This window comes from Oncorhynchus mykiss, chromosome 11 (genome assembly GCF_013265735.2).
Source record: "Oncorhynchus mykiss isolate Arlee chromosome 11, USDA_OmykA_1.1, whole genome shotgun sequence".
In the NCBI taxonomy this organism is placed as follows: Eukaryota; Metazoa; Chordata; class Actinopteri; order Salmoniformes; family Salmonidae; genus Oncorhynchus; species Oncorhynchus mykiss.
Window position 1 is genome coordinate 47,998,620 of NC_048575.1, and position 16,255 is coordinate 48,014,874.

Genomic DNA, 16,255 nt, shown 5'->3' on the forward strand with positions numbered 1-16,255 from the left:
GGCGAGTTGAGTTGATGCCAAAGAGCTCCATTTTGGTCTCATCTGACGACAACACTTTCACCCAGTTGTCCTGAATCATTCAGATGTTCATTGGCAAACTTCAGACGGGCATGTATATGTGCTTTCTTGAGCAGGGGGACCTTACGAGCACTGCAGGATTTCAGTCCTTCACGGCGTAGTGTGTTACCAATTGTTTTCTTGGTGACTATGATCCCAGCTGCCTTGAGATCCTTGACAAGATCCTCCCGTGTAGTTCTGGGCTGATTCCTCACCGTTCTCATGATCATTGCAACTCCAAGAGGTGAGATCTTGCATGGAGCCCCAGGCTGAGGGAGATTGACAGTTCTTTTGTGTTTCTTCCATTTGCGAATAATCGCACCAACTGTTGTCATCATCTCACCAAGCTGCTTGGCGATGGTCTTGTAGCCCATTCCAGCCTTGTGTAGGTCTACAATCTTGTCCCTGACATCCTTGGAGAGCTCTTTGGTCTTGGCCATGGTGGATTGGAGTGTGGAATCTGATTGATTGCTTCTGTGGACAGGTGTCTGTTATACGGGTAACAAACTGAGATTAGGAGCACTACCTGTATAAAAGACAACTGGGAGCCAGAAATCTTTCTGATTGAGAGGGGGTCAAATACTTATTTCCCTCATTAAAATGCAAATCAATTTATAAAATATTTGACAAGCATTTTTCTGGATTTTTTTGTTGTTATTCTGTCTCTCACTGTTCAAATAAACCTACCATTAAAATGATAGACAGATCATTTCTTTGTCCGTGGGCAAACGTACAAAATCAACAGGGGATCAAATACTTTTATCCCTCACTATATCAGCAACAAGAAGCAAATATACTTTACAGTAAACTTCCTCTCCTCCATCATGTCCTTTTTGCTCCTCTCATCTCTTCTCTGTGTTACTCTCTTCCTAGGTCTCGGTCTATATGTTGGAACTGTATAATGACCGGCTCCAGGACCTCTTTGTGAGCGGGGCCGAGGCCCAGAGCAGGCGGGTGGAGATTAAAAGGAACAGAAAGGGGCTTGTGTTTGCCCAGGGAGCTGAGACAAAAGAGGCCTCCAGCGCCGGGGAGCTCTTCGCCATGTTTCAGCAGGCTTGCGCCAACCGCCATAACGCAGCCACCAGTATGCCCAAACGCCCGCTCCCCATTTCAAAAGCACCCTGTTAAATGGTTTTGATTTATTGGTTTAGTCAGTCAGATTGAGTGGATGGTAGGTACATCCTTACAGAACTGGGCTCAGAGAGAGAGAGAGCTGCTAAGCAAGGCACATGTAAAGAGGAGATATTGGGGTCTTAACTGAATCACTGGCTCTTTCATTTACTTCAGGGGTTAACGTGACAACCATGATACCATACTTCACAATTCTACCTCATGTCATAATTCTGTTTCTCTGACAAAATATGATACAATCAGAAAATAGGAATAAAGTAAACAGGAAATAAATCTATATACAGACATTGAAAACAATTTTAGGTGTTGATTTAAAAAGGCTTACTTCTTTTCCTCTGTGTGGTTGATGCAGAGATGAACGTGGAGAGCTCTCGTTCCCACCTGATCATTGGGATCATGGTGGAGAGCAGGAATCTGACCAATGGGAGTGTGAGCTTTGGGAAGTTGAGTCTGGTGGATCTGGCAGGGAGCGAGAGAGCAGCCAAGACTGGGGCAAAAGACGACCAGCTCAAGGTTATTAGGTTACCCTGTTAGAATTCAGGCATAAAGCTTTATATATTACAGTCATTTATGTGGGCGGGCTGTTTTACAACTAACAGTTTGCATTTTTTCCCATGGATATCATTGTTGAATAATCCTCCCTCTCGTTCTATCTCTCGCTGTTTCTCTCTCTCTCTGTCAATTCAATTTGCTTTACTGGCATGACGTAACAATGTACATACTGCCAAAGCTTACTTTGGATATTTACAATATGAAAATAATAAGAATCAAAATTGTCAATGGGACAACAGTAACAACAATAACCAAGGCTCTCTGTCTCTTTCTTTCTCTCTCCCTTCCTCCTCTTTCTATAGGAGGCTAACTCCATTAACAAGTCTCTGAGTGCTCTGGGAGATGTGATCTCTGCCCTGTCCTCGGACTTGCCACATATCCCCTACAGGAACAGCAAGCTCACCCAGATCATGCAGGACTCGCTGGGCGGCAATGCCAAGACGCTCATGGTCGTTAACGTCTCGCCTTCTGACTGCAACCTGGACGAGACGCTCACCTCTCTTATGTGAGAGAGTTTTCCCATCAAACGTACCCCATAAAACACACAACTCAAACACCTAAACACCTGGCCCCCCACCGACAAAAACTTCTAACAAACTCTGCTATAAGAAGAGAAACTCATGTCCAATTGAACCATGCCTATAGTAAAAAAAAATGCTGAAATCACATCCCTACATCCTTACCAGGCTGGAGCTCCAGGAAATGGTTAAAACTGTAGTACTAAGCCCCCAAGATGCACCCTCCAAAATGGCACCCTTGTGCCATTTCAGTTGCCCTTGCTTGGGTTGTTCTTGTTTGTGTGTAACGTACCATGTATGTGACACGTACCATCTCTGTAACACGTATGTAAATCGTATCATATTTTAACACGCACCATCTCTGTAACACGTATGTATATCGTAGCATAATTTAACACGTACCATCTCTGTAACACATACCATCTCTCCGTTTCATATTATTTATCCTCTAGTTATGCCACTCGAGTGAAGACCATAACCAACATTGCACAAAGAAACCTGGAGAGTAAAGAGATAGCCCAGCTCAAAGAGGTAAGGTTAATTTTCTTCACACTACCCTTCCTTTTTTTGCAGAATGTAGATAAAACTCCTCTTCTTGAGGACGTGATGTCTGGGATATAAATTGACTAATGGCCCAAGACGACTATCAGACAGAGCAATACATTGGCAAACTGAGGAACCTGAGGCATGCCATTGTAACACATGGGATATGATCCTGGGTCTAACGAGAGGGAAGCCAACGTCGACCATTAGACCAAGAGGATATTCCCTCTTGGCCCAAGGGCCGACACGGATTTTGTGACCATGAGCAACCATGGCCGACTCATGTCCACTACACCATCATGCATGCACACACACGCATACACACACCAGTTTTAATCTGACAATGAGGAATTCTCTGTCAAAACAAATGTACGGAGTACAAGCCCCACTCATGACCCTTCTCTCTCGTTTACTCCTTTCTTTCTCTATTTCTGGCAGGTGATCATGAAGTTGAGGTCAGGACAGCCAGTGGAGGATGAGGAGGTCTAATTCCAGGCTTGGAATTGGATCTACAGTGCTTTCAGAAAGTATTCATACCCCTTGACTTATTACACATTTTGTTGTTACAGTGTTACAGAGTTCAAAATTCATTAAATAGATTTTATTTTATCTCAGACATCTACACACAATACCACATAATGACAAGGTAAAAACATGTTTTAAGAAATGTTTTGAAATGTATTGAAAATGAAATACAGAAATATCTAATTTCCATAAGTATTCACACTCCTGTATCAATACATGCTCAAATCACCTTTGGCAGTGATTACAGCTGTGAGTCTTTCTGGGTAAGTCTCTAAGAGATTTGCACATCTGGGTTGTACAATATTTGAACATTATTCTGTCAAGTTGGTTGTTGATCATTACTAGACAGGCATTTCAAATCAAATCAAAGATTATTTGTCACGTGCGCTGAATACAACAGGTGTAGGTAGACCTTACAGTGAAATGCTTACTTACAGGCTCTAACGAATAGTGCAAAAAAGGTATGTATGTGTGTAGGTAAGTAAAGAAATAAAACAACAGTAAAAAAAACATTTGAAAATTAGAGTAGCAGGGCTATATACAGACACCGGTTAGTCAGACTTATTGAGGTAGTATGTACATGTAGGTATGGTTAAAGTGACTATGCATATATGATGAACAGAGAGTAGCAGTAGCATAAAAAGAGGGGTTGGCGGGTGGTGGGACACAATGCAGATAGCCCGGTTAGCCAATGTGCGGGAGCACTGGTTGGTCGGGCCAATTGAGGTAGTATGTACATTAATGTATAGTTAAAGTGACTACGCATATAAGATAAACAGAGAGTAGCAGCAGCGTAAAAGGGGCACACAGTTCAAATAGTCAAGACCATTTGGTTACCTGTTCAAGAGTCTTATGGCTTGGGTGTAAAAACTGTTGAGAAGCCTTTTTGTCCTAGACTTGGCACTCCGGTACCGCTTGCCATGCGGTAGTAGAGAAAACAGTCTATGACTGGGGTGGCTGGGGTCTTTGACAATTTTTAGGGCCTTCCTCTGACATCGCCTGGTGTAGAGGTCCTTAATGGCAGGCAGCTTTGCCCCAGTGATGTACTGGGCCGTACGCACTACCCTCTGAAGGGCCTTGCGGTCGGAGACCGAGCAATTGCTGTACCAGGCAGTGATGCAACCGGTCAGGATGCTCTCGATGTTGCAGCTGTAGAACCTTTTGAGGATCTCAGGACCCATGCGAAACTTTCGTTTCCTGAGGGGGAATAGGCTTTGTCGTGCCCTCTTCACGACTGTCTTGTTGATGTGGACACCAAAGAATTTGAAGCTCTCAACCTGCTCCACTACAGCCCTGTCGATGAGAATGGGGACGTGCTCGGTGCTCCTTTTCCTGTAGTCCACAATCATCTCCTTAGTCTTGGTTACATTGAGGGATAGGTTGTTATTCTGGCACCACCCGGCCAGGTCTCTGACCTCCTCCCTATAGGCTGTCTCGTCGTTGTCGGTGATCAGGCCGAACACTGTTGTGTCGTCTGCAAACTTAATGATGCTGTTGGAGTCGTGCGTGGTCATGCAGTCGTGGGTGAACAGGGAGTACAGGAGGGGACTAAGCACGCACCCCTGAGGAGCTCCAGTGTTGAGGATCAGCGTGGCAGATGTGTTGCTACCAACCCTCACCACCTGGGGTGCTATACCACAAAAAGTATAGCTGAGAACTCTCTAGGCAAGTAGTGTGGCCTGTAATTTATCACAATATATTCTACTTCAGATGAGCAAAATCTAGAGACTTCCTTCGATTTCGTGCACCAGCTGTTGTTTACAAATATGCACACATCGACCCCCCTTGTCTTACTGGACGGGGTGTGCTGTTCTGTCCTGCCGGTGCAGCGTGCAGCTAGCTGAATATCCATGTCGTCATTCAGCCACGATTCCATGAAACATAGGATATTACAGTTTTTGATGTCCCGTTGGTAGGATATTCGTGATCGTACCTCGTCTAGTTTAATGTCCAATGATTGCACGTTGGCGAGTAGTATTGACGGTAACGGCAGCTTTCCCACTCGCCTTCCGCGGGTCCGGACGAGGCATCCGGCTCTTCATCCTCTGCGTCACTTCCTTCTGCGTATAATTGGGATGTCTGCCCTGTGGGGTGTTTGGAGAATATTGTGTGTGTCCTGCTTGTTGTTGTTGTTGTTGAAAAAGTCTTTGTCTAATCCGAGGTGAGTGATCGCTGTCCTGATATCCAGAAGCTCTTTTCTGCCGTAAGATCCGTTTGCAGAAACATTATGTACAAAATAATTTACAACTATCGTGAAAAACCCCCACATAATAGCACAATTGGTTAGGAGACCGTAAAACGGCGGCCATCTCCTCCGGCGCCATCTTGATATTTTCAAGTCTTGCCATAGATTTTCAAGCCGATTTAAGTCAAAACTGTAACTAGACCACTCAATAACATACAATGTAATCTTGGTAAGCAACTCCAGTGTATATTTGGTCTTGTGTTTTAGGTTATTGCCCTGCTGAAAGGTGAATTTGTTTCCCAGTGTCTGTTGGAAAGCAGACTGAACCAGGTTTTCCTCTAGGATTTTGCCTGTGCTTAGCTCTATTCGGTACATTTTTATCCTAAAAAAACTTTCTTGACAATGACAAGCATACCTATAACATAATGCAGCCACCACCATGCTTGAAAATATGAAGAGTGGTATATGAAGAGTGATGTGTTCTCTTGGATTTGCCCCAAACATAACCCTTTGTATTCAGGACATGCGGTTCATTTCTTTACCACCTTATTTTGCAGTTTTACTTTAGTGACTTATTGCAAACAAGATGTATGTTTTGGAATATTTGTTATTATGTACAGGTTTCATTCCTTTCACTCTGTTATTTAGGTTAGTATTGTGTAGTAATTACAATGTTGTTGATACATTCTCAGTTTTCCCTATCACAGACATGAACCGTTTTAAATTCACCATTTGCCTCATACTGAAATCCCTGAGCGGTTTCCTTCCTCTCCGGCAACTGAGTTAGGAAGGATGACTGTATCTTTGTAGTGACTGGGTGGATTGATACACCATCCACAGTGTAATTAATAACTTCACCAGGTTTTTACATGTTCACCCATCTATCAATAGGTGCCCTTCTTTGTGAGGCATTGGAAAACATCCCTGGTCTTTATGGTTGAATATATGTTTGAAATTCACTGCTCGATATACAGATATTTGTATATGTGGGGTACAGAGGTGAGGTTGTCATTAAAAACACATATTAAACACTATTATTACAAATAGAGGGAGTCCATGCAAATTATCATGTGACTTCTTAAGCAAATGTTTAGTCCCAAACTTATTTTGGCTTACCATAACAAAGGGGTTGAATACGTATTGACTCAAGACATTTCAGCTTTTCATATTTAATTCATTTGTTGAAAAACTGGCACTTTAACTGGCACTTTCTAAAAACTGTGTCATTACTGGTGAGGTTGATTCCACTGGTTTTCCCTTCCACTCGTTTCCCTTTCAGCAATGTCTTACTTTTTCGGGTGTTAAATGTGTTGAATATACAGTACAGTGTGTCCCAGCAGGTGTCAATAAAAAAAAAATGTTATATACAAATTCAGATCCAAAATGTGCTTCTCTGCAGTTGAGTGTGGGAAGGTAATTTTGTTCCCCTAGGTTATGTACAATTTTTATGCTTGTATTCTATTTTGATACAGTGATCTTAGAGTGGACTGGGTCAATCAGGTCACTTTAGGGGTTATTCTATTTCTAAATTAATATTCTACTGGTGTTGTTGCTTTATTATTTTACCACTTTTTTATTTTATCACTTTATTATTTTATCATAATTTTTGGTTATTATTGGTCTTATTTTATTTCTCAAATAAATATAAATCTGTCGTGTCATCTGAGTTTAGCAGAGCTGGTACAAGAAAATATGACGATCAAGACTATGAGCCCGTTGGTGCTACGTGTTCTGTTTTCTTCTCCATTCTTCTCAGTCCTCTATATGTTGTTCTGCTCCGCTAATTATTTTAGAAGTGTTTAAAATATCACCGTAGTTGTAAAGTATGTTCTCTGTTTCAAACTTTATGAATTGAGTCGGAGTTCTGGTAGTTTTAGAATGTTATCTGTACAACCTCAGTGGAATGATCACTGTAATGTTGAGCACGAGCTGCTAGTTCTTAGTGTCGTTTTTTTGCACTGTGCTAGGGTCAGTGCTATCCGGGATGTCCCTAACCTTAACCCCTACGTCCCAAGGATCACAGATAGCACGGACCATTATGCTAGCTTTGTATCCTAGCTAGCATGTTAGTATTTCAACAATCGCTATTCTGTTATTTTATGTAAAAATAACTATGCATTGTGCTCTCACTGTTGAGGCACAAAGCGTTATTGCTTTACTCAGTCCCTCCAGGATTTTGTAGCATTTTTTTGTGATAGTTTCAGGCCATAATGATTGATTTTGCTGCAGCATAATTACATTTTGCATGGCAATTTGCAATGATATTGTCCAATTTGTCGCAATAATTCACTGACGAGGGAAAAGGTTTGTTGACATGTTGCATAATTGAACCATTTTTGTGGTTAAAGCGCGGTGATTGGTTAAAATGTGCATTCCCTCACATTATGTGTGAGTTTGTTAATTTTGCTAAAAATGTTGCTATTCAGAATAGTGAAATTCTGGGGGGACTGTTTACTGTCCAACAGGCATGGATGCAGTTGATAGACATTAAACTGAATACCTCTGTTCCTATAGCTAACTCTCTATGCATGTATGGTATCTTATTATGTGAGAATTAAACAAGTTTTTATAATTGTGTTTTTATTATAATTATAATATGCTACTGTATGGTGTATCTAAATTGTGGAGCCATGTGCATTGTATATGCGTGTGATTCTGCTACACTCTTAGAAAAAAAAGGTGCTATCTAGAACCTAAAACAGTTCTTCAGCTGCCCCCATAGGAGAACTCTTTCAAAAACCCTTTTTGGTTCCGGGTAGAACCCTTTCTAGCTACTTCATTGTTGACGTTGAGATGGGTGTTTTGCGGGTATTATTTAATGAAGCTGCAAGTTGAGGACTTGTGAGGCATCTGTTCCTCAAACTAGACACTCTAATGTATGTACTTGTTATCTTGCTCAGTTGTGCACCGGGGCCTCCCATTCCTCTTTCTATTCTGGTTAGAGACAGTTTTCTCTGTTCTGTGAAGGGAGTAGGACACAGCATTGTACGAGATCTTCAGTTTCTTGGCAATGTCTCGCATGGAATAGCCTTCATTTCTCAGAACAAGAGTAGTAGTAGTAGTAGTTGTTTCTGGCCATTTTGAGCCTGTAATCAAACCCACAAATGCTGATGCTCCAGATACTCAACTAGTCTAAAGGCCCGTTTTATTGCTTATTTAATCAGACAACAGTTTTCAGCTGTGCTAACATAATTGTAAAAGGGGTTTCTAATGATCAAATGATTAGCCTTTTAAAATGATAAACTTGGATTAGCTAACACAACGTGCCATTGGAACACAGGAGTGATGGTTGCTGATAATGGGCCTCTGTACGCCTATGTAGATATTCCATTAAAAAAATGCGTCTGTTCCCAGCTACAATAGTAATTTACAACATTAACAATGTCTACACTTGTCAAGGCGTAGGTGTAATAGGTGGCAGGGAAGTCAGGCGCAGGAGAGTCAAATGGAGTATAAAATGGAGTCTTTTAATAAAGTCCACGGAGTATGCTCCATAACACTAAATGTACATAAACACACAAACATGGGTACGAAGACCCGACGCGCACCTATACAACAATCACACTACACTGACAATAAAACAATCTCTGACAAAGACATGAGGGGAAACAGAGGGTTAAATACACAACAGGTAATGAATGGGATTGAAAACAGGTGTGTGGGAAGACAAGACAAAACCAATGGAAAATGAAAAAAGGATCAATGATGGCTAGAAGACCGGTGACGTCGAACGCCGAGCACCGCCCGAACAAGTTGAGGCAACGACTTCGGTAGAAGTCGTGACAGTACCCCCCCCCCTGATGCGCGGCTCCAGCTGCGCGTCGACACCGGCCTCGGGGACGATCCGGATGGAGACGGTGGAATTCTGATAACATGGAAGGATCTAACACGTCCTCCACCGGAACCCAGCATCTCTCCTCCGGCCCGTACCCCTCCCAGTCCACGAGGTACTGAAGGCCCCTCGCCCGACGTCTCGAATCCAAAATGGATCGAACAGAACCCCCTCGATGTCTAGAGGAGGCGGAGGAACATTACGCACTTCAGCCTCCTGGAGCGGGCCAGCCACCATCGGCCTGAGGAGAGACACATGGAACGAGGGGTTAATACGGTAATGAGTGGGTAGTTGTAACCTATAATATACCTCGTTCACTCTCCTCAGGACTTTGAACGGCCCTACAAACCGCGGACCCAGCTTCCGGCAGAGCAGGCGAAGGGGCAGGTTTCGGGTCGAGAGCCAGACCCTGTCCCCTGGTGCGAACACGGGCCTCACTGCGGCGACGGTCTGCGCCAATTTTCTGGCGCCTTATGGCACGCTGAAGGTGGACGTGGGCTGCCTCCCAGGTCTCTTCAGCGTGCCGAAACCAATTGTCCACCGCAGGGGCCTCGGTCTGGCTCTGATGCCAAGGAGCCAGAACCGGCTGATACCCTAATACACATTGAAAGGGAGTAAGGTTAGTGGAGGAGTGACGTAGCGAGTTCTGAGCCATCTCTGCCCAGGGCACGAACTTCGCCCATTCCCCCGGCCGATCCTGGCAATAAGACCGCAGAAACCTACCCACATCCTAGTTAACTCTCTCCACCTGCCCATTACTCTCGGGGTGAAAACCTGAGGTAAGACTAACCGAGATCCCCAGACGCTCCATGAACGTCTTCCAGACCCTTGATGTGAACTGGGGACCCCGATCAGACACTATATCCTCAGGCACCCCATAGTGCCGGAAAACGTGTGTAAACAGGGCCTCTGCAGTTTGTAAGGCCGTAGGGAGACCGGGCAAAGGGAGGAGACGACAGGACTTAGAAAACCGATCCACAACGACCAGGATCGTAGGTGTAATAGGTGGCAGAGAAGTCAGGCGCAGGAGAGTCAAATGGAGTATAAAATGGAGTCTTTTAATAATAAAGTCCACGGAGTATGCTCCATAACACTAAATGTACATAAACACACAAACATGGGTACGAAGACCCGACGCGCACCTATACAACAATCACACTACACTGACAATAAAACAATCTCTGACAAAGACATGAGGGGAAACAGAGGGTTAAATACACAACAGGTAATGAATGGGATTGAAAACAGGTGTGTGGGAAGACAAGACAAAACCAATGGAAAATGAAAAAAGGATCAATGATGGCTAGAAGACCGGTGACGTCGAACGCCGAGCACCGCCCGAACAAGGAGAGGCAACGACTTCGGCAGAAGTCGTGACAACACTGTATTTTTGATCAATTTGATGTTATTTTAATGGACACATTTATTTTATTATTTTCAAAAACAAGGACATTTCTAAGTGACCCAAAACTTTTGAATGGTAGTGTATGTATATATAATCATGAAACAAAACCCTCTACCTTTCATTTTCCCGGAGACTTCTTTCTCCCTGTCTGCTTGATAGACGGGGAACCCCGCTGGCTGAATGGATGAAGACAATATATCCGGAGAGGGCCATGATTCCGTAAAATAGAGTATGTTACATGGTATGCACGCCACCCGAGTCTGACTTGGACCCCATTTCTTCTTCCTCTTCTCCGGCGTCGGTGTTTTGGTGGAACACCCGGGATGAATAAAGCTGCCTCGGGAAGTTCAAACAAACAAAGTTTCTGTTCTTATTTCTGGTGAGTGAGCGCCGATCTAATGTCCAAAAGGTATTTTTGGCTATATGGCTCTAGTTTAGAACAGGGTTATCTTAAACATAACTGAATCTCACAGATACCTTTAAAGCTATGGCTCCTCCCTATTAGGGCTGGGCAGTATACTGTATTTTATGATATACCGGTATTGATGCACAGACTGGTTTGGGTTTTTACTTTACCTTCTATAACTGTTTTTGAATGTTTGGTTTGTTAAATTCTGATATGCCGTGTGTACCGTCCATTTTTATAGTTTACTCTGCTACTTGAGTCATCTCTCTCTCTCTCTCCATACCGCTTTCCACACAGACATAGCCCAGCCTCCTGTCACTCAAGGAGTGCATTTGTTATTGCTTGACCACTTTCAGCATTCAGTCTCCAAGGTCAATGCAACACAAGCAACAATCTTGATGACAACGATGCTGTTTTCACTGCTTCTTAACTTCTTGCGACTCCAAACCCGTATCCGGGAGCGTAATCATAGCCTCAAGCTCATTACCATAACGCAATGTTTCCTATTCATGAAAATCGCAAATGAAATGAAATAAATATATTGAAACACAAGCTTAGCCTTTTGTTAACAACACTGTCATCTCAGATTTTCTAAATATGCTTTAACCAAAGCTACACAAGCATTTGTGTAAGAGTATTGATAGCCTAGCATAGCATTAAGCCTAGCATTCAGCAGGCAACATTTTCACAAAAACAAGAAAAGCATTAAAATAAAATCATTTACCTTTGAAGAACTTCGGATGTTTTCAATGACGAGACTCTCAGTTAGATAGCAAATGTTCATTTTTTCCAAAAAGATTATTTGTGTAAGAGAAATAGCTCCGTTTTGTTCATCACGTTTGGCTAAGAAAAAAAAAACGAAAATGCAGTCAACACAACGCCAAACTTTTTTCCAAATTAGTTCTATAATATCGACAGAAACATGGCAAACGTTGTTTAGAATCAATCCTCAAGGTGTTCACAATTCTATTCGATGAAAAACATTCCTGGCAGTGGCCACGCATGACTCCATCCCCATCAAGTTTGCTGACGACACTAGGCCTGATGGTAGGCCTGATCACCGGCGACGATGAGTCAGCCTACAGGGAGTACTGGTTAGTAGTGGTTTCTTTGCAGCAATTCGACCATGAAGGCCTGATTCACGCAGCCTCCTCTGAACAGTTGATGTTGAGATGTGTCTGTTACTTGAACTCTGTGATGCATTTATTTGAGCTGCAATTTCTGAGGCTGGTAACTCTAATGAACGTATCCTCTGCAGCAGAGGTAACTTCGGGTCTTGTACTGTACACTGAACAAAAATAGAAACAACATGTAAAGTGTTGGTCCCATGATTTTTATGAGCTGAAAAAAAAGATCCCAGACATTTTACATACTCACAAAAACTGTATTTCTCTCAAATGCTGTGCAGAAATTACTTGACATCTCGGAAGTATTTCTCCTTTGCTAAAATAATCCATCTGCAATCTCCATAGACAAACACTGGCAGTGGAATGGCCTTACTGAAGAGCTCAGTGACTTTCAACGTGGCACCGTCATAGGATGCCACCTTTCCAACAAGTCAGTTCATCAAATTTCAGCCCTGCTAGAGCTTCCCCGGTCAACTATAAGTGCTGTTATTGTGAAGTGGAAATGTCTAGGGGCAATAACGGCTCAGCCGTGAAGTGGTAGGCCACACAAGCTCATATAATGGGACCGCCGAGTGCTAATGCGCGTAGTGCGTAAAAATAGTCTGTCCTCGGTTGAGACACTCACTAGCGAATTTCAAACAGCCTCTGGAAGCAACTTCAGCAAAATAACGGTTTGTCGGAAGCTTCATTAAATGGGTTTCCATGACCGAGCAGCCGCACACAAGCCTAAGATCACCATGCGCAATTCCAAGCATCGGCTGGAGTGGTGTAAAGCTCACTGCCATTGGACTGCAAGTGAAAACGCGTTCTCTGGAGTGATGAATCGCACTTCACCATCTGGCAGTCGGACGGACAAATCTGGGTTTGGCAGAAGCCAGGAGAACACTAGCTGCCCGAATGCATAGTGCCAACTGTAAAGTTTGATGGAGGAGGAATAATGGTCTGGGGCTGTTTTTCAGGGTTCGGGCCAGGCCCATTCCAATGAAGGGAAATCTTAACGCTATAGCATACAATGCCATTCTATACTATTCTGTGCTTCCAACTTTGTGGCAACAGTTTGAGGAAGGCGCTTTCTTGTTTCAGCATGACAATGCCCCCGCGCACAAAGCATGGTCCATACAGAAATGGTTTGTCGAGATCAGTGTGGAAGAACTTAACTGGCCTGCGCAGAGCCCTGACCTCAACCCCATCGAACACCTTTGGGATGAATTGGAACTCCGACTGCGAGCAAGGCATAATCAACCAACATCAGTGCACGACCTCACTAATGCTCTTGTGGCTGAATGGAAGGAAGTCCCTGCAGCAATGTTCCAACATCTAGTGGAAAGCCTACCCAGAGGAGGGGAGGCTGTTTTAGCAGGAAAGGGGGGGCCAACTCCATATTAATGCCCATGATTTTGGAATGAGATGTTCGACAAGCAGGTGTCCAAATCATTTTGGCCATGTAGTGAAAATTGCAGATTATTACTATAGGTTCATGATGTTGTAAAAGTACTTTGTCTGTTTCTACCTCGGCACCTACCTCCCCACTCACAGAATTACAGAAGATCCTAAGAGAAATCACAATTACTGTTCAGATGGTAATACTCTGGAATAGACAGTATGGAAAAGAATGTGAGCTGGCCACTACAGTCAATAGAACAAACATCTACTCACCATAGAATAGGTGGAGATAACAAAGTTGATCGGGTTGATAAATTATCATCTGATTAGGTCAGGAAGTGTTTCTCATTAGAATGTTCAGCTAAATGACTCTTGCAGTATTGAAAAGAGACAGCTAGCTATTACACTTCCAATAAGTTGCAGTCTGCAATATTACTCTTGCAGTATGTCATGTATGATGTATTGTTAGTCCAAGGTATGTACTGTATCTATCCAATAGACAGATACACATTATGTAGCTAAATAGATACGTTGTACTACCACACACAGCATACTGAACAAGTAATACCATATTGCAGGACTGCACCTTATTGCATTGCTGTTCTCATCCATTAATAAGTTTTGAACAATTCACAAAGACAGCTAGCTAAACAGATACACATACAGTGCATTCGGAAAGTATTCAGATCTTGACTGCCAGCTTGCAATAGATTTCCAAGCCGATTTAAGTCAAAACTGTAACTAGAAAAAAATTAAACAAATACAAATAAAACTGAAATATTAAATTGACATATGTTTTCAGACCCTTTAGGGGCAGCAGGTAGCCTGGCGGGTAGGAGCGTTGGGCAAGTAACCGAAAGGTTGCTGGATCGAATCTCGAGCTGACAACGTAAAAATCTCTTGTTCTGCCCCTGAGCAAGGCACCTGCTGTACTTTGCTACTTTCATCTTTGCCCCGATCCTGACTAGTCTCCCAGTCCCTGCCGCCGAAAAACATCCCCACAGCATGATGCTGCCACCACCATGCTTCACCATAGGGATGGTGCCAGGCCAAAGACTTCAATATTGGTTTCATCAGACCAGAGAATCTTGTTTTTTTTTGGTAAACTAACACGCGCATGCGCCATCGTGAACTATCGTGTATAAATGTATTTTGCCCCCCCACACCAAACGCGATCACGACACGCAGGTTAAAATATTAAAATAAACTCTGAACCAATTACATTAATTTGGGGACAGGTCGAAAAGCATTAAACATGTATGGCAATTTAGCTAGCTAGCTTGCACTTGCTAGCTAACATTAATTTGTCCTATTTAGCTAGCTTGCTGTTGCTAGCTAATTTGTCCTGGGATATAAACATTGAGTTGTTATTTTACCTGAAACGCACAAGGACCTCCACACATAAAACAGCCAACCGAATCGTTTCTAGTCATCTCTCCTCCTTCCAGGCTTTTTCATCTTTGAACTTATATGGTGATCGCATCTAAACTTCCATTGTAATTACCACGGCAACCGGCAACAAAGTTTGTCTTTCAATCACCCACGTGGGTATAACCAATGAGGAGATGGCACGTGGTTATCTGCTTCTATAAACCAATGAGGAGATGACTTTCAGCGCGATCTGCGTCAGAAATAGAAACGACTTCTATTTTAGCCCTTGGCATCGCAGACGCTCGTTGGCGCGCGTGAGCAGTGTGGGTGCAATAACTGAATAACATGGATTTCTACATTTATTTTGCGACGCTCGCGCACACGACGTGTCCGGTCTGGTCAGCATGTAAGAGGGCTGCCATGTGCTTTTTACTGAGGAGTGGCTTCCGTCTGGCCACTCTACCATAAAGGCATGATTGGTGGAGTGCTGCAGAGATGGTTGTCCTTCTGGAAGTTTCTCCCATCTCCACAGAGAAACTCTAGAGCTCAGTCAGAGTGACCATCAAGTTCTTGGTCACCTCCCTGACAAAGGCCTTTCTCACCTGATTGCTCAGTCTGGCCAGGTAGCCAGCTCTAGGAAGATTCTTGGTGGTTCCAAACTTCTTCCATTTACGAATGATGGAGGCCACTGTGTTCTTGGGGACCTTAAATGCTGCAGACATTTTCTGGTACCCTTCCCCAGATCTTTGCCTCAACACAATCCTGTCTTGGAGCTCTACGGACTATTCCTTCGACCTCATGGCTTTGTTTTTTTGTTTTTTGCTCTGACATGCACTGTCAACTGTGGGACCTTATATAGACAGGTGTGTGCCTTTCAAAATAATGTTTAATCAATTGAATTTACCACAGGTGGACTCCAATCAATTTGTAGAAACATCTCAAGGATGATCAATGGAAACAGGTCACACCTGCTCAAAATTGAGTCTCATAGCAAAGGGTCTGAATACTTATGTAAATAAGGTATTTCTATTTGGGGGGGGCAGTCTTGATACAACATTTTGAACATAAATGCAATGGTTCATTGGATCAGTCTAAAACTGTGCACACACACTGCTGCCATCTAGTGGCAAAAATCTAAATTGCAGCTGGGCTGGAATAGTACATTATGGCCTTTCTCTTGCATTTCAAAGATGATGGTACAATAAAATACAAAAGAACGG

The 16,255-nt window shown here is 43.2% G+C and overlaps 1 protein-coding gene across 1 annotated transcript in view; it reads left to right on the forward strand.

Moving 5' to 3' along the window:
• Positions 1-3,372, forward strand: part of si:dkey-96l17.6 (kinesin-like protein KIN-14E) — a 47,902-nt gene extending 44,530 nt beyond the window's left edge. The window contains exons 6-10 of the mRNA XM_036935626.1: positions 931-1,141; positions 1,541-1,701; positions 2,043-2,245; positions 2,711-2,789; positions 3,240-3,372. Coding sequence (XP_036791521.1) covers positions 931-1,141; positions 1,541-1,701; positions 2,043-2,245; positions 2,711-2,789; positions 3,240-3,290 — 705 coding nt within the window. The 3' untranslated portion in view covers positions 3,291-3,372. The remainder of the gene's footprint in view (positions 1-930; positions 1,142-1,540; positions 1,702-2,042; positions 2,246-2,710; positions 2,790-3,239) is intronic.
• The last annotated feature ends 12,883 nt before the right edge of the window (positions 3,373-16,255 follow it).